The sequence below is a fragment of the Moschus berezovskii genome, chromosome 4, assembly GCF_049115385.1.
Source record: "Moschus berezovskii isolate FMDL1 chromosome 4, NW_MosBer_1.0, whole genome shotgun sequence".
NCBI classification, from domain to species: domain Eukaryota; kingdom Metazoa; phylum Chordata; class Mammalia; order Artiodactyla; family Moschidae; genus Moschus; species Moschus berezovskii.
Window position 1 is genome coordinate 118,204,749 of NC_142463.1, and position 19,207 is coordinate 118,223,955.

Genomic DNA, 19,207 nt, shown 5'->3' on the forward strand with positions numbered 1-19,207 from the left:
TAGGTGTGCTCCGAAACAGTATTGTTCATTGAGTTCCAGCCACAAGTGGGAAGCCGTTAAAAAAACCCACAGTCAGCTTAAGTTCCTGAGACAGAGGAGATTAAGAATGTAAAACAGGGAACAAGAGTTTATTAGGCACATTTGTTGTTGCTCAGTTGCTAAGTCATGTCCCACTATTTGTGATCCCATGAACTACAGCATGCCAGGCTTCACTGTTCTTCACTACCTCCTGGAGTTTGCTCAAACTCATGTCCGCTGAGTTGGTGATGCCATCCAACCACCTCATCCTCTGTCACCTCTTTCTCTTCCTGCCCTCAATCATTCCCAGCATCAAGGTGTTTTCCAATGAGTCAGCTGTTCACATCAGGTGGCCAAAGTATTGGAGTTTCAGCTTCAGCATTAGTCCTTCCAGTGAATATTCAGGGTTGATTGCCTTTAGGATCGACTGGTTTGATCTCCTTACTGTCGAAGGGACTCTGAAGAGTCTTCTTCGGCACTCAGCTTTCTTTATTGGGCACCTTGTGTGTGCTTGTGCTTAGTTGCTCCACCAGGCTCCTCTGTCCATGGGATTCTCCAGGGAGAATATTGGAGTTGCCATTTCCTTCTCCAGGGGATCTTCCCAACCCAGGGATTGAACCCGGGTCTTCTGCATTGCAGGCAGACTACTATACATTAATTCAACAGATTTCCCAAGCACCTGCTCCATGTCAGGCACTGTGTTAGATGTCGGGGATTCAGCAGAGATCAAGAATCAGTGCTATCTTTGCACTGGAGTGTAGATTCAAGAGTAGGCCAGACTGTGTGCTAGGAACCGGGTGTTTCAGGTCCTGGTTTCCCTGTTTAATGAATTTTACAGTAGTTTCTTTTACTCCACCCAACACCAGCCTTCTTCGGAGTCTCTGTCTCCCTCAAGCCTAGTTCTGTCCCCTGTGAACAGGCTGGAATCCCCATGGGTTGGTGACACCAGCCGCCATTGGATGCTCAATGCACATTCCTGTAGTCACTGCTGAGCAGGGTCCCGGTGGAAGGAGCTCAGTCCTTCATTTGATTTCAGACTTTCCTCTTCCCTTTAAAATGTCTGACTGACATAGTTATTTCTCAACAGCTCAGCATCCTCAGCCTGAAAAGAACCCAGGGCTTAGGAAAGAGGTGCCCACGTGTGTATTTTTGTCAAACACAGATCACTGGCAGCTTCCCTCGTCACTTCTTTCTCTGGTGGGAGCACCATGCATTAGAGGTTCGGGGTCTGGGTTTGGCACAGTGTAGAAAGGGTATCTCCCTGGCCGCAGCCCCCATGTGTTCTAAATGCCACGTTCCCTGGTCACCAGGGCCAGCCTTGGAGCAGCGGAGTCACATGCCCTGAGATCCGTGAGGGGCAGGGGAGCCAGGTGTGCAGAGTGTGTGTGTGTGTCTTGCCCCTGTCTGTGGAGGACTGCTGTGTGCATGTCCTACTCTGCAGTTTGACACATGTCAACGTCAAACAACTGTCTGACAGGACCTCTGATCTGTCATAGATCATTTTGCAGAACATGAGTTAACTAGGGCCTCTTTATGGTCAGCCGAACAGTTTAGTTAGCTCTTGATCTGTCATAGACCATTTTACAGAACATGAGTTAACTAGGGCCTCTTTGGTGAGCCAAACAGTTTAGTTAGCTCTTGATCTGTCATAGACCATTTTACAGAACATGAGTTAACTAGGGCCTCTTTGGTGAGCCAAACAGTTTAGTTAGCTCTTGATCTGTCATAGACCATTTTACAGAACATGAGTTAACTAGGGCCTCTTTGGTGAGCCAAACAGTTTAGTTAGCTCTTGATCTGTCATAGACCATTTTACAGAACATGAGTTAACTCGGGCCTCTTTATGGTGAGCCGAACAGTTTAGTTAGTTCTTGATTTCAGAATGAACCTTGCAGGGTCTGCCAGGTTCCCCGGAGGATTTGTCCTTTGACTTTGGGGAGCCCTGAGGGAGAAAGCCCCCTCCACATCCCCATGGTTCCTTCCTTTCTGATGAATGCTTGCTCTTCTGTTCAGCGGATGCCTCCCAGGACCCGTGGGGAGATGAGCCTCCTTTCTGCGGAGACCTTTGGCTGGACTTCTCTGGCTCTCCCAGAGGTGAGGTTCCTGAAGCCTCAGGCTTGGCACCAGCTCGGCCGTGGTGGATCCAAGACCCTGACCTCCTGCCTCACTCCATCTAAGGGCCTCTGTGTCCCAGAGTGACCTCGTGGGCTCTCCCTCTGACTGGCTCTTCACAACCTCTGCCACGAGTGATTTTCGCTCTAGACACGGGCCAATGGATTCCTGAAAGGGGCTGTGTGGGCTCTGCTCTCCTTCTCTGCCCTGGTGTCGGTCTGGCGGCGCTCTCCTCTGTGGTCTGGGCAGGGAATGATGATGAACCAGGGCTGCATGATGAACCAGGGCTGCTGTTGTTTTTGTTTTGTGATATTTAAAGCAACCTAAGCTCTCATTACTGTAATACAGTATATGCCTTGGGCTGGAGGGAGGAGTAGCATCCCTCCCGGATCAGGGCCAGTTCTGTGATGTTGCGGAGCCTGGGAAAGTGTTTGGACCACGGCTGATAGAGTTCAGAGTTCCAGGGCTGAGGGGGGCTGCAGAGCTCCCCCACTCTTTCTCCTCCCAGCCCCCTCATTTGAACCAGGAGGGAGCTGAGCAATTGCTCAGGCTGTAGCGTGGAAGTGGAAGGGTTGGGACTAGAATGCAGGCCCTGAGATGGATTTGCCATAATAGGTACAGCTTCTGCTTCTGCCCTCCTCATTAATTCAAGATCCTTTTGAGGCCCCGAACTTCATTTTGTATCTGTAATTTTGTATTCTGTTTCTTAAGCAAAGGGGTCCTTCCAACTGTCTAAGTTTCAAGAGCCACAGAATCACCCGTCCCTGCCCAGACCATTCTAGTACATTGAACTGCCTGTGTTTGTGAGGAGAAGGGGCAGATGGGAACACTGAGCTGTCTCAGTGCTGTGATGCCAAGTGCAGCTCTGAGGTCAGGTACCTGAGAGGCTCCAGGTCAGCCAGTGGGAATCAGGGAGCACAAGGTGGAGGCAGGAGCATATGATCTTGTAGTCTCACTCCTAGGCATGTGTCTGGAGAAGATTCTAATGAAAAGAGATAAAGGCACCCCAGTGTCCATAGCAGCATTGGTTACAATATCCAAGCTACCAGGGAAGCACCAAAGACATAGGAGCCACCTTAAATGTTCATCTTCAGATGAGTGGATAACGAAAATGTGGTACATTTACACAGTGGAGTGTCACTCAGCCATAAAAAAGAAAGAAATAATGCCATTTGCAGCAGCATGGCTGACCCAAAGATGATCATACTAAGTGAGGTAAGTCAGACAGTGAAAGACAAATACCATGCTATCTCTTGTGTGTGTAATCTAGCACATGATACAAATGAACTTGTTTACAAAACAGAAGCAGACTCGCAGATACAGAAAGCGAGCTCATGGTTACCCAGTGGGAAAGGGGGTAGGGGAGGGGTAGTTTAGGAGTTTGGGATTAACAGGCATACACTACTGTACATAAAATCAATAGCGAGGTCCTACTGTAAGGCACAGGGAGCTACATCCAATATCTTATGGTAAACCAGAATGGGAAAGAACATGAAAAACCATATATCCATGTGTGTGTGTGTGAATCACTTTGAATATAACTGAATCACTTTGTTGTACACCAGAAACTGACACAACATTGTAAATTGACTATACTTCAATTTAAAGAAAAGGTGGAGGCCAGGGGGACAGCCTCCTGAAGGCAGACTCACTAGCTGGCAGTGTGACAGAAATCTTGCAAGTGTAGGCGAGCTGAACATAACTTTGTGCCCGGTGACAATGTACAGTTTGACTGGACTGGGTCGGGAGAGCATGGCAGAGTGCAGCCCCCAGACCTCATCAGCCTTCCGGTGGGTAACCATAGACTGAATGCTGTTGCACTTGCCGCTTGTGTGATCTTGGACAAATTATCTGTTCTCTGTGTTTCTGTCTTCTCTTCTGAAAAATGAGGATAATAATAATAAAAACCAGAGAGTTGTTATGAGGGCTGAGGAAATTCATGTAAAACTGAGCATATTGCCTACTGTGTAATACGTACTCCAGAAATGTTTACTGTGGCTCTCATAAGCTCTGAGAGATAAGAAATATCCTTGGCCTATGGAACTCACAGTTTTACTGAGGAGACAAGATTGTCCCACATATATACAAGCACAGTTAGGAACTATATCAGTCAGTGGATGGTATCTGCTATGTTACGGGGTATAGGTGCAAGGAGTCGAGAGAGGAGACTCTGTTTTGACCTGGAAGAAGTGCCAAAAAGGAGGGGAGAGACTAATTGAGGACACTGGTGCACTCCATCTTCTCAGTTGTCAGCAGGGAGATGGACAGGCCAACAGCCACTCCCGCATCCTAAGGACCCCTTTGGACATCTGTTCATCTGCCTAACACGTTCACCGATTGTCTCCAGCCTATGCTCTGAAAATTCAAAGAAGGCAAGACAAGGTCCCTGACTGCAAGAGCTCACACAGCTTAGCAGGGAGGGGCGTCCAGAGAAATATTGCTACTAACAAATGTTCTATCCATATCTATATATATCTCCAAGGCCATCATCTGAGGCCAAAGGTGGGATGGGGCAAGTCAGATAGGTGTTCAGAACATGAATTTGAACAAAAGCATGGATCTGTTTGGTGAAAAGGGACAGCTCAAAAGACATGAGGTCTCATTCAAAGGAACTGGAAGGTGTGAGTCTTTATACAGTAGAGGTGGAGTTGATTAGAACTTTCTGAGACTGAGAATGGGGAGGCTTTGAGACCAGGATCAGGCACGCTTTTGGTCTCTCACTTGTCCTTGGCAATGTAGGGGTTAGGAGCTGAGCTAGGAAGTGGGGAGGATTAGGCCTGGCAGGTTGGAGTGAGGAGGCTCTTTACACATTAGGAGTAAGTGCCAGGCATTGGTGACGCACAGGGAAACTTCCTAAAGTCAGATGAAGTCTGCAGATGTTTCATAGCCTTAAATAAACTTATATTTTCTGGTTCAGAGGCTTCCAGTGAAAGTAACATAGAAGGGAATGTCCAGCTAGCAATATGAAGGAAGTGTGAAATGCAAAGGGTTAGAGGCCAGACTTCTCGTGATCAGTGACATTATTATTTTGGCAAGGATTGCAGGAGCTGCAGTTGAGGAGGGAGTGACTCGCTTGAAGAGAAGGTAGGAACCAGGAAAGGAGTCCCAGACATTTGGTCCTGACCCAACTGCTGAATGAAACTTTTGGGCTCTGGGGTTTGGGCAGGGACTCTTGGGCTATATTTGCCTAAGTTGGTGGGGTCCACTTTACATTTAGTGTCTATATGTCCCCATGACAAGAGTTGCATAATACCTCATCTTCTGCTTTGCTCTGCCACCCTAAACTCAGAGCAAAGTGAGAAGATTAAGTTTATCACTACTGCTCCATGTCCTTGCCTTGCTTGTTTTTCTTAAGACTCCTGAGTGTAGGAAGACCTTCAGGTCCCCAAAAGGGTCTGGGAGGTATCTGAGCTTGGTGGTGATGGCAAACAAGCTGGTCGGCACTGAATTCCTCTCTTTGTTTTTCTCAGCCTTGAAGGTCTTAATGAGCCTGTACCTCTTTCATCGGCCAGACCACTCAAACTTTGTTGTTCAGAATTCTTTACTTTTTATTTTTCCTTCTTGGTCTCTCCCAACGTCCATTATTCACCCAGGCCCCCTTGCGCACTTCCTCCCCTGTCACACCATCCCTGTAGCTCTGACCTGCCCTGAGCTTGCCGGCCTGCCATCTTTGTTTTGCCAGGTGTTTGCATGTGCCAGCATGTACTTCTCCCGGTGCTTTTCTGTTGTATCGCCACCAGGTGACTCAGCCTGTACTGGGCTCACAGCAGATTTTCAGTGTATATGTGTCACCTCAACTGCTGAGCTTTGGTTTGTTCCTTTGCGCCATTCTATTCATAGTAACACTTGGCGTTGTTATTCAGTCGCTAAGTCGTGTGTGACTCTGTGACCCCATGGACTATAGCACACTAGGCCTCCCTGTCCCTTACCATCTCCCAGAGTTCTCCCAATTTCATGTCCATTGAATTGGTGATGCTTTCTAACCATCTCATCTACTGCAGTGCTCTTCTCCTTTGGCCATCAACCTTTCCCCGTATCAGGGTCTTTTCCAGTGAGTCAGCCGTTTGCATCAGGTAGTCAAAGTATTGGAGCTTCATAGTACTACTTCTAACAACTAAATGCTAACAGGTACTTACTGTCTCCCAGGCACCGGTGCTATAAGTCCTTTACATGCATCATCTCAGTTAACTTTAATTGTGACACCATTTTCTACTTTTATCTATATTTCATACTTTCCAGATCTATAGAAAAGTGTCCTTCAACCCAGAGATCAATTAGTATCTGGCTGAAGTGCCTGACCTGTATCATGGCTGAAGTTTTCACTACAGAATATGGTTGCAAAGGCCTAAGAGGTGAAATCCTTGCTTCCTCGTTCAGCTGATGGTCTCAGAGAAGGTGAGGGATCTCCATTCTTTTTGTGTCAAAAGCACTGGTGTTAACCCTTGTATTCGGGAGTCCCTGAATATGTTAAGGGAAAGACACCTAGGTCCCTTTGCTCAAAGAGGAGATACTGGTTGGCGGGCCTCCTGTAGGGATCTGAAGCAGGGTTCATTGGCATCACACCTAATCTCTTCTGAGGCTCAGGAGGGGTTCTTATGGGTGGATTACATCAAATTTACTTCACATTGACTGGGCCTATGCAAATTAATAAGCAGCCTGATAGAGACATGTGTTCTTAAGAGGCCAGCACTCCCATGGACCACAAGAATAAGGCAGCCCTAGTGGAAATGGCATGGCTGAAACCAGATCTTGGCCCTCATGGCTTTGGGTGGCTGGATTGAAAGGTCACTGGGACGTGTGCACTCTCATATGGGAACAGAACAGCACTTGATCTAGCAGTATGATCACATCACCGTCCCACCAGACATGGCCACAGCCCTGCTCTCCTCAGCCCCAGGCTGGTGTGCTGTGCTGATTCATCGTTAAGTGCCTGAGTCTTTCATGACTTGTGAATGACTGTACGCAAAGGGTCAAGTCACTTTCTCCAGAGACAGCATCACTCATAGGATGTTCTCAGCAAGGTTTAGTGTGCTTGTCAAAGGCAAGGAGTTTGTATTGGTGGTATTGCCTGTTCTATTACCTTTGAAATGACCTGCCCATCAACCTGCAAGTGTTCCTGAGCACCCACTCTGTAGGTGTGAACTGATGTACATAGAGGGTGATGAATGGGGGAGGCACGTTTTTGCCTGTAACTTGCAAATTTATTGAGACAAGGAGATGTACATAGTAAAAATAAAGTAGAAATTTAAATATCTGTGAAAATTTATGAGCCGGACATTGTTCTAAGTACTTTCTATGTAATAACTCATTCTATCCTCACGACACTCCTACAGAGTCTAGGCTCAGGTGTGTGGTCCCGTCCACATAACTGGGGCAGGATTCAAACCTGGAAAGTCTGGCTTTGGACCTGGTGGCTGGGAAGGAGTTGTTGGAGAGAGGGGTGGTCAAGCATGGGGTGCAGGGACCCAGGGGCAATAGGAAGGGGTTATATAGTGAGTAAGATGCTGCTTCCAGATTCACTACCAAGCCCTTTATATGTGGATGGTGAGTCTTTCAGCCCACCTCTGGGTTTAAAGAGAGCTGTGTTTCTTGCTCACCATTGTTTCCATTTTACGCCTAGACTTTGAGGCAATGGACAGATTGCTGATGAATAACAACCAGGCAGCATTCAAAACCCAATACTTGGGTCTGCAGGAAGCTGTGCCTTCCTTACCCAAGGAGGTTGTTCCAGTTATTTTTTGCCACGTGATGAGTCACCTCACAACTTAGTGACTTAACAGACAGCAATCATGCTATTGTTGTTATCGCTTCTGTTTCTGGGGACTGGGCTCAGCGCAGCTGTCTTGCCCACGGTCTCTCCTGGGATTGTAACAGTTGATGGCTGAGGCTGGAGTCACCTGGGTGCCTTCCTCACCCACAAGTGTGTGCGTTCCTGCTGCTGCCTGAAGGGACCTTGGTGATGGCATCTGCCAAAAGACCTGTGCCTGGCTTCTCCACGTGGCCTGGGCTCCCTTATTGCCTGGCGTTTGCAGGGCAAGTCTGTGAGAGAGGCCGGTGGATGTCGGTCACCTTCTGGGGCCCAGCTCTGGAGGTTCACAGCCATCGCTCTTCCTGTTTTAATTTTGTTTGAGGCGAGGCACCCTGTTGAGCTTGTATTCAGGAGGAGGGAAATGAGATGCCAGCTTTTCGTGAATGCATGGCTCCAAGTCACAGATTTGTGGACACATTTGAAAACCATCTCAGAGATTTTCCAAATAACTTCACTCTGATTTAAAGAGATCAGTTACCGAGACAGACGGGGCCTAAAACAGGTGCGTGTGCTGGGTCTGAGGAAGGAGAAGCAGGAGGCCGGGCCAAGGCAGGCAGCGTCATCAGGGAACCCATGCTAGCCTGGGTGACCAGAGGCCTGGCCCTGCCTCTGACCAGCTGTTGCCCCACGGAGGCCTCTCTGCTTTGGGGGCTGACTGACCTTCCTTATCTTTAACCACAGAGGATTGATACAGTTGTGTTTTCGGGTATCTTCAAGCTCTTGTGGCTGTGAGTCCATAATTTTGAGGACTAATATCTTTATTTCATAACCTCCAAAACCTTCTGACAGACCGTCAGTCAGCCCTCCTCTTAACTTTTCTGTGCTCGAGAATGCCTCCAGGCAGCCTCCCCAGGACACGGGTCAGGGGTCTGAGGAGCCTGGGTAGAGGGTGGGATGGGGCAAGAGAGTGAGAGAGGCGGGGTGGGGAAGGCGCTCAAATATGGGAGCCTGGAGGTCAGGGTGGGAGTGAAGCACCCTGGGGGAGAGCCGAGGCTGCTAGAACTCAGTGAGGCCAAAGGCTCTGCCGGAGGGTTCAGCAGGCCAAGGGATACTGAGCTTCTAACAGAGCCTTTTGGGTGTAGAAAGCACCCTGCCTTCACTTTGTATTAATATTTTCCCTCCCTCCTCTGAATCTCATGAAGGCGTTATAGCGATTATGCCCTTAGAAAGGAATGCAGACAAATAATGTCACACCGTTGATGTTCTGTGGTCCCCTCTGCCCCTGGCAGGGGGGCGTGTCTTCCACACAGGGATCTCACTCAGCGACCTCTAGTTGTCTCCATTTTTCAGGTGAAAAGGGTGAGGAAAGCAAAGTACTCTTCTAAGGAAGGCAGGAGCACAGCTGGCTGTGTCATCCTGCTCTGAGCAGCGAGGGTCACCTCGGGTCATCTGGGGAACATCCTGTGTGCTTAAACACTTACAGACTGGGCCAACCCAGGTCTCTGGCTCAGCACTGAGCAGCTACATTTTGAGAAGCAAGAGGCTGGGATTCCCAGAGGAAAGTCGGGAATGAGGAAGACATCAACAAATCCTTGGGAATCAATATAAAGCAGGAGGATGTTTGGTGCAGTGAGGGGGTGTATATGTGTGTGTGGCTCTTCTTCTGCCAAAACTAAGCTCATTTCTGCATATTTGTTTGCTGAGTATTAAATGCCCCAAAGATTGCGCTTTTTATTTGTTGAATCTGAAATGAAAAATGACTCAGCAGAGAGGAAAACAAGCCTTGAATGCCCTGAATGGCCCTTGAACGAAAATCTATGGTCGTAAAGCATGTGGCTTCTCTTCTCCCCACCAGGCTCTTCAACACACACACGAGGACAAGTATACCATGCCCAGCTGTGCACACGTCACACCTCAGATTGGCTCCTGTTTGACCCAAGTCCCTTTATCTCATTTCCCTTCCTACTCCAGCCTTTCCAGGGCCCCCACCCCTTCCTGCAGGATGGTCTACCCGAGTTTAGGTGGAGGGGCCCTGGCTGCAGGCCATAGCTGATTTTCCAGGAGGGCAGGCACTTCCTATTTGGCTCCTTTCACAGGTTCAGTGTAAAGATCCCTCAGGGAAATCTGAGACTTTATTTTTTCCACAATGTGGTAGTCACCTCAGATTATCTCTAGCTTTCGGACCTGGAAGGATGGATTATCTGGGAAGAATGACCATCTGCCAAACCAGATGTTGCCTGCTTGGTACACAAGCTGTATTCCTGGAAAGTTGAGCATAAACTGGATTTAGGTATACTGAATCATATTCTGAATTACTGGAAGGATTTTCTATCAAAGGAACTTAGCAGTAGATCCTTTTGTAAAGTGAAGAATTATTTTGTAATGTGGAGACTCTCTCCATGATTTATGAGTTCGGTAAGTAGATGGAACATTTTTGTATACTGAATATTAGTTTAAATGTACTGTGTGGAAACTTGTTATTCAAGGGTACTCAGCACTGAAGGCTTGTTCAAAGAATTATTGTGTAATGTGGATAAACTTTTCATGATTTATGAGCTTGGCAAGTTCAGACATTTCTTAAAGTGGGATATACCTCTAGCTCTGCTTCAGAGAAAAAGGTGATTTTTGCTAATAATCAGATTCGGGGGGAAAATGCGAACTCTACTATCTGTTAGTCATAGGCACTTCAGAGGGACTTGGGAGAGATAGAGGTACTCAAATTTTCCATTTTTTTTAGGACAGGAAATTCTAAGGGTGGCCTTTTTTGCCTACTTTACGTGTTATCACCAAGGGGAAATTATGGTGTTATTTTTTCCAAATAAATGCAGTTAACTATTATAGCAACGCTTATGAAACTGTTTCTTTTCATATTAAATTTGTATCATCTAAATAAATGTCGTCTATCTACCTTTTCATCATGTGTTTATCCCTTGTCTGTCTGTCTGTCTACCATCTATCAGTCCTATCGTAGAAAACAGACGCTGCGGTACTGCTCGTGTTTTGGAGCCCTGAAATCTGATGCTCCTCTAGTGCAGGGAGCCTCACACCCTGAGACCCCTAGGTGTGTGAACTATGTGACAGACCTTAGCTTCTTGTACACCCTTTCTCACTCAGCAGCTCAAAGGTCATTTCAGCACTCATCTTCGGGGCTCGATCTTCACTCATGCGCCTATTTGAGCCCCAGAGTAGAGCTCATGCCTGGGAATGTGGTATTCCACACTCCAGGCTCAGCTTTATTGAGCTATAAATAACATACAACATTGTGTAAGTTTAAGGTGTACAGCCTGCTGATCTGATACATTTATATGCTGCAAAATGATCATCATCATAGCATTAACTAACATCTTCATCCTGGCATATAATTTCCTTTTCATGGTAAGAATATTTAATATCTATACTTTGGTATAAAATACAGTATTATTAGCTATAACCACCATGCTGTACATTAGATCCCCAGAACTTATTCATCTTATAACTGTAAGTTTGTACCTTTTGATTAATATTTCTCCATTCCAACCCACCCCCTTCCTGTGATAACTACCACTTTGTTTCTCTGAGTTTGACTTTTTTTAGATTCCACATATAAGTGATAGCATAAAGTAGGAAATGGTCCAACATTAAAAAAAATTTTGGTTGCACCCTGTGGCATGTGAGACCTTAGTTCCCCAACAAATGCTCAAACCCACACGCCCTCCGTTGGAAGGTGGAGGCGTAGAAGGCAGAGTCTTAACCCTTGGACCATGGGGAAAGCCCCTGGTCTAACTTTCTACGGCAGTTGTAAAAGAAGGGTGTTATACTTTCTCAGTTGTGTATAACCTGAAGCTGCAGGAGACACAGGACTGACCAGGAGGGAGCCCTTCCTGCATAAAATCTCCACAGAACAGGATGGTATCAGGCAGGATGTGCTGGTGACTTGCTATAAAATGTGATGTGGCTCTGGCTCTGTTTCAGACAGAGGACTTTAGAAACTCACCCAAGTATAGAGATGACTTGTAAAAAGTTTGATTCTAGGTTCTTTTTAAAAAATTCCTGGTAATTTCTGGCTATGACTGTCACACTCACATCTGCCTAGGCTTCCATTTACTTCCCAGTTTTCCTGATGGCTTTGACCCATGGCCTGTCTCAATCCTGGTGTGGTCAGTCCTGCAATGCAGAGTCAACCATCTACCATTGGATCTGGGAGGTCCTGAATCATGGCTCCTTTGGAGTCAGTTTGGAGGGTTCCAGCCAAGTATCCAGCTTGGCTAGGGGTGGGGAATTTTGACTGTCAAGAGAGAAGTGGGTTTTTCATTACACAAACATATGATCTCTGACCCATATAGTCACTGATGTTCCTTGGAAACTATTGGGCTATGGGTGAAGTAGCCCTGGCCAAGGAGTCAGAGGAACTGGAAAAATTTTAATTCTGTTTCTTTCTAGTTTTGTGACCCAGGCAAGTTAGAGTTAATCTGATTTTGATATATAGGGAAGCAAGACCCCTAACTTTAAATGACTCATGATTGGACTTGAGAGACAGACATATAATTCAGCATGATGAATGGGGTCCAGCAGCCAGGTCAGGTAAGTCTACCTAGGTTGTGAGTGAAGTGACTTAGGGTTTTACTTTCGTACTTTGTAAAGGGGGGATGGTAATCTTTCCTTTCAGGTTTGTTGTAAGGTTGATGATTATTCGTTTGTAAGTTCTAAAAAAAGAGAGAGAGAGAAACGTTTCAGTAGCAGTTCTCAACTGTTTTTTCTTCTACTCTATCTGCAAGATATAATACTAATAAATAAAAAGAAAGAAAAAAAAACTAATAAATAATATCTCTCAATACCTCAAGTGATTCTCAAAACATAAGATAGGTCACCCCACACCTTGTTGGATATGCATGGTTGGTTGGTTAGCATCCCCAAGGTTCTGATAGACTGCCCCAAGGAATATTTTTTTGGTCAGAGAAACAAATGTGAATGACGTTAACAGGGGACATATTTTGTTAAAATCAAAGTCACAAATAAGACTAAAGTTTCCTTTGATCTTCATTTCCAATCTCCAATGCCAAACACTACGATCTCTGAGGGAATTACTATCATCAGCACTTGCCTTCCAAGATTCCGTGTTCTGTACTCATGTACTAGTCTATTTTAGCACTAGAGTGTGCCCTAGATTGATGGTGTTTGACTTTCCAGATCTTTGATGTATACATGTGTATATATGTATGAAAATGTGTTTTTATATCCTTAGGAATATATAGTGTGCTTTATATATATCTTGAATCCTGCTTATTCACCTAAAACCACGTCATGGACATCTAACCATGTAATTACATATGATTCTAACGCATTCTTTTAAACTATTGATTAGTATTTCATAGCAGGAATATAATATAGTTTCTAGCACTCCCTTATTGGCAGAAAATCTCCAAGTTTTGTTACTTAAAAAAATATTGTACCCACATGTTCAAGTATTTCAGTTTCTCCATACTCTTGTCTACAGTTTTATTTCATTTATTCACTTTTGACAATAGCCATCCTGACAGATATGGGACTGATTTCTTACTGTGGTTTTGATTTTTATTTCCTGATGGCTAGCAGTGTTGAGCATTTATCATTTATCTCTTGACCATTTGTATGTCGTCATTGGAGACATGTCCATTCAATTCCTTAGACCATTTTCAGGGATTTTATTAGTGGAATTTTATTTTATTTTTTTTGCCATTGAGTTGTATGAGTTACTTAGGTATTCCGTACATTACTTGCTTGTTGGATATATGGTTTACAGTTTCTCCTATTCTGTAGGTTGCCTTTTCATCCTGTTGATTGTTTCCTTTGCTGTGTTTCTGGTTCAAAGTAGTTTCACTTCTCTATTTTTGCTTTTTTCTGCTTGTGCTTTTGGTGTCATATCTATGTTGTCATTGCCAAGACCACTATCATGAAGCTTTTCCTCTATGTTTTCTTCTAAAAGTTTTAAAGTTTCAGATCTTACATTTAAGTCTTTAACCTTTGAATTGATTTTTGTCTATGGTGTAAGAAAAGGGTCCAATTTCATTCTTTTGCTTGTGAGTACCTAGTTTTCTTAACAGTATTTGTTTAAGAGACTCATTTTCCACGTTATATATTCTTCGCATTCTTCTTGAAGATCAATTGGCCACGGCATTTATGGAAAACTATATTGAAATTCCTCAAAATTAAATATAGAACTACCATATGACCCAGTTACCCCACTTCTGGGTATTTATCCAAAATAATTAAAATCAAGATCTTGAAGATACTAGCATTCCCCATGTTCATTGTATTCACGATAGCCTAGATGTGGAAACAACCTAAATGTCCATTGACAAATAAATGGATAAAGAAAATGTGGCTTATACATGTAATGAAATATATTTAGGTTTAAAAAAAGAAGCAAATTTTGCAATATGCAACAGCATGAATGAACTTTGAGGACATTTTGTTAAGGGGAAAAAAATCAGTCACAGAAAAAGTAGTGCATGATTCCACTTAAATTGGGTATACCAAATAGTGAAATTCATAGAATGAGAGCAGGATGGTGGTTGCCAGAGACTAAGGGGAGGGGTGGGCTTCTCTGTTGGCTCCGATGGTAAAGAATCCACTTGCAGTGTAGGAGTGCTGGGTTCAATCCCTGGGTTGGGACGTCCCTGGAGAAGGGAATGGCTGCTCACTCCAGTATTCTTGCCTGGAGAAGTCCATGGACAGAGGAGCCTGGCGGCTACAGTCCATGGGGTCGCAGAGTTGGACATGACTGAATGACTAAGACTTTCACTTTCAAGGGGAGGGGTAAATGGAGAGTTATTAATCAATAGGCATACGGTTTCAATTAAGCCAGGTGAGGTAAGTTCTGGAGATCTGATACAATATTACACGTATAGTCAACAATAATATGTTATACACTTAAAAATTTGTTAAGGGTAGGTCTTATATTAATAGTTCTTACCATGATAAAATAAGAAGAGGGGTGAGACGGGGGACTGGGAGGGAGGCTCACAGGGGAGCAAAAATGTACACTTATAGCTGATCCACACTGCTGTATGGCAGAAATCAGCACAACGTTGTGAAGTAACTATCCTTCAATTAAAAACAAAAATTAAAAAAATGCAAAGCACTTCTTTGTGGCTACATCATTATGCACCTATGTAAATCTTCTCTAGGATAAATAATAAGTGGAATGTATAGATCAGAGTCTATTTGCATGCTTTGATTTAAATCATCGTCCGATTTATAAAGCCAGTGGCAGAGTATGAGTCTCTATGTCTCCACACTATTGCCAATTCACACTTTAAATTTTTGCCAATCTGACAGATAAAATTGGTATTGTTTGTCTTTCTGATTCTAGTGAGGTTGAGTGCTTTTAGATGTTTACTGGTATTATATTGTTTCCTCTTTTAAATGTTTTTTATTTACTTGGCCCATTTTTCTAGTCGCTTTAAGAAATGATTTATACAGGATTTTTATACCAGGAAAATACATACACATTGTTTTGTTCTAAAATTTCTCTTGGCCTGTTGCTTGTCTGTTCAGTTCATGATGCCTTTTATCTCAAAGATGTTCTGAGCTTTGATGAAAGCATTATCATTCTTTTGATTTGTAGATTTTGCTTTCTATGTTTTATTTATGTAGGTATGTAGGTTTTCCTCTTACTCACAGCAGATTCTCAATATTTTCTAGAAATACTTTGATAGTTCTGTTTTTACATTTTGGGCTCTTTATTTTTGTGTGAGATATGAATATACCTTTATTTGTTTTTGAAAAGGCTACTGAATCATCTGAAACTTTTCACCGATTCTAAATGTCCTTTTTCTTAAATGGAAAGTTCCCACTTCTATATATATATATATATATTTCTTGTGTATATCAGTACTGCCTATTCTCTTCATTGTCCTATTTACCTATTTCTTTGTCAATCTCATATTTAGGGAGGCCTTTCCTGATCATCTTACCTGAAATGACCCTCATTCACATTACTGAATTTTATTGTCTTCATGGCATGAATATCTCTTTAGGTTTCTTGTTTGTTTATTTGCTAGTTTGTGTATTATAAGCACCATGATGACAGGAGTCTTCTTTGCCTTTTTAGTACCCAGAACAACACCTAATAGACTTTCAGAAAATAGTTGCTGAATGAATGAAGGCCAATAACTTTTTATTTTTAAAGTTTGAATAAATTTCTTTTCAAAGGAATTTGCACTGTTAACCAAAGAAGTGGGTAGAGAAGGACCTTCCATCTTCTTGAAATTCTTTCATGTGTGTTTATGGGTTTTATTTAAATGTCACATTGCTTAAATTTTGAACCTTTAGAAAGATTCATTCAAAGAGGCAGAAAAGGGTGATATCTGTTTATAGTAAATTTTGGGGATACTTCCTTTTAAGGTATGGAATTTAGACTAGCCAAATACAACAACTGAATATGTGGCTTAAGACAATCATTAATTCATTCTGCAACTATTCATCCAGCACTCTGATAAGTGCTGGGAATGCAATGGTGAGTGAAATAAGCAAGGAGCTTATGGGGGTGCAGGCACTAATTAGACAACCAAAGCAATGGATATATGATTATAAACTGTGATCCTTTCTATGTAGAAAAATTATACGATGCTTTCAGTGCATGTGCAATCAAGGGGGTAAGAGAATATTTCACTGAAGAAATAACCGTTTGCTGGTGATTTGAATCAAAGAGAGGACTGGAACTTTTAAATAGAGGTCCTAAGGAAGCAAGGTTATGACCAGCCTAGATGGCATATTAAAAAGCAGAGACATTACTTTGCCAACCAAGGTCCGTCTAGTCAAGGCTATGGTTTTTCCCGTGGTCATGTGTGGATGTGAGAGTTGGACTGTGAAGAAAGCTGATCGCCGAAGAATTGATGCTTTTGAGCTGTGGTGCTGGAGAAGACTGTTGAGAGTCCCTTGGACTGCAAGGAGATCCAACCAGTCCATTCTAGAGGAGATCAATCCTGGGTGTTCATTGGAAGGACTTATGCTAAAGCTGAAACTCCAATACTTTGGCCACCTCATGCGACGAGTTGACTCACTGGAAAAAACTCTGATGCTGGGAGCGATTGGGGGTAGGAGGAGACGGGGACGACAGAGAATGAGGTGGCTGGATGGCATCACTGACTCGATGGACATGAGTTTGAGTGAACTCCGGGAGTTGGTGATGGACAGGGAGGCCTTTTGTGTTGTGGTTCATGGGGTTGCTAAGAGTCGGACACGACTGAGCGACTGAACTGAACTGAACTGAAGGAAGCAAGGTGAAAAAAAGAAATGAAAAAAAGTCTGAATGTAACTAAGTAGAAAGGTTGAGCAGGAGTGTAGCTCTGGTGAAGTAGCAGAGGTCAGATCAAAAGAGAGTGTAGTATGATGACAAACAAAGACAGAAACAGAACAAACAGCAACAAAGCAACCTAAGTAGATTTTGGAGTAATGCAAACCCTGGCTTCATGCATGAGCTTTGATGCCTATCGATTGTGTAACAAGATCAGTTTTAGCTTCTTCCTGCTCAGTTACTTTATTGATGAAAACAAACCTGGTAGAGTGACTATAAATATTACATGAGATAGTCCTTGGCACATGTTAGGTATACACCGTATAGTACTTCTAAGTTTATTAATGGTTCTTTTGTATTTGTTACCTGCTGGGCACCCTAATTTAAGCAAACAAAGCAGAAATAATCACTGGTATTGGGGATTCACAACCTGAACCAAGTAAAACTTTCCAAAAGCAAGTTCAGTCAATACTTTTTGAACAACTTGTATGCAGAGATCATGAGGAATGCTGGGCTGGAGGAAGCACAAGCTGGAATCAAGATTGCCGGGAGAAATATCAATAACCTCAGATACGCAGATGACACCACCCTTATGGCAGAAAATGGAGAAGAACTAAAGATCCTCTTGATGAAAGTGAAAGAGGAGAGTGAAAAAGTTGGCTTAAAGCTCAACATTCAGAAAACTAAGATCATGGCATCTGGTCCCATCACTTCATGGCAAATAGATGGGGAAACAGTAGAAACAGTGGCTGACTTTATTTTGGGGGGTTCCAAAATCACTGCAGATGGTGATTGCAGCCATGAAATTAAAAGACACTTATCCTTGGAAGGAAAGTTATGACCAACCTAGACAACATATTAAAAAGCACATATATTACTTTGCCAACAAAGTTCCATCTCATCAAGGCTATGGTTTTTCCAGTAGTAATGTATGGATGTGAGAGTTGGACTATAAAGAAAGCTGAGTGCTGAAGAACTGATGCTTTTGAACTGTGGTATTGGAGAAGACTCTTGAGAGTCCCTTGGACTGCAGGGAAATCCAACCAGTCCATCCTAGAGGAGATCAGTCCTGAGTGTTCATTGGAAGGATTGATGTTGACACTGTAACTCCAATACTTTGGCCACCTGGTGCAAAGAGCTGACTCATTTGAAAAGACCCTGATGCTGGGAAAGACTGAAGGCAGGAGGATAAGGGGACGACAGACGATGAGATGGTTGGATAGCATCACTGACTCAATGGAGATGAGTTTGAGTAACCTCCGGGAGTTGGTGATGGACAGGGAGGCCTGGTGTGCTGTGGTCCATGGGGTTGCAGAATTGGACATGACTGAGCGACTGAAATGAACTGAACTGAACTGAAGTTCTGCTTAGTTCAGTTAAAAACCATTTTTGAGCATCTACTTTGTACAAGATATAATGTTTTCTTTTGAGGATACAAGAACAAACCATTTGAAGCTAATGATTAAATGGGTAATTTTATAATAAAGTTATGCAGTATCTAATAGAAACAAATTCAGTGTGTGAGGGGAATGAGGTGTAGGAGACATTCCTTGAAGAAGGAACCCTGGGGAAGGTTATGGAGGGGAGAAAGTAATAGCCAGTAATCCACAAGGAAGGTGTCATGATAGAGAACTGGAGAACTGTTCTTCAAAAGCTGCTAAGAGAGGGTAGTTACCCAAGGCAGTGTTCCCAAGAAGCTAAGATATTTGTAAAAGGACATCCTGAATCATGGTCATGGGTTAGTTCTAGTTTCCAGCCAAGACCAATGTCTCCAAGGTCTGCCTGTGTGTTTCTTTTCTGGGCATGTTTGTTTGTAGACTCATTCATGGAAACACAGCGTTTCTGCTGCTGGCAGTGAGTAGGCACTGAGATATATTTGATCTCATCCAAATCTATGCCATAAAACCATGGTCCTCATGTTTATGGATCACTTTCCCCTGCCCCCTACCATGAGGCCACTTTAGTTTTTTTGTGTTTGATTAGTTTTGGCTCCATCCTCTTCAGTCAGAACTATCTGTATGTATATATATATATATATATATATATATATATATATATATATATAAAACCAC

At 43.6% G+C, this 19,207-nt stretch overlaps 1 protein-coding gene across 8 annotated transcripts in view; it reads left to right on the plus strand.

Moving 5' to 3' along the window:
- DDR2 (discoidin domain receptor tyrosine kinase 2) overlaps positions 1-19,207 on the plus strand; it is a 176,968-nt gene that overhangs the window by 80,553 nt on the left and 77,208 nt on the right. For 3 of the 8 annotated variants that reach the window (XM_055404149.2, XM_088835985.1, XM_088835986.1), the window contains exon 3: positions 2,032-2,112. The exons of 3 other annotated variants lie outside the window; for them this stretch is intronic. In XM_055404149.2, coding sequence (XP_055260124.1) covers positions 2,035-2,112 — 78 coding nt within the window. In that variant the 5' untranslated portion in view covers positions 2,032-2,034. Of the gene's footprint in view, positions 1-2,031; positions 2,113-6,369; positions 6,526-10,063; positions 10,295-19,207 lie in introns of those variants that run through there. 2 more of the 8 variants (XM_055404150.2, XM_055404151.2) reach the window with 2 other exon arrangements.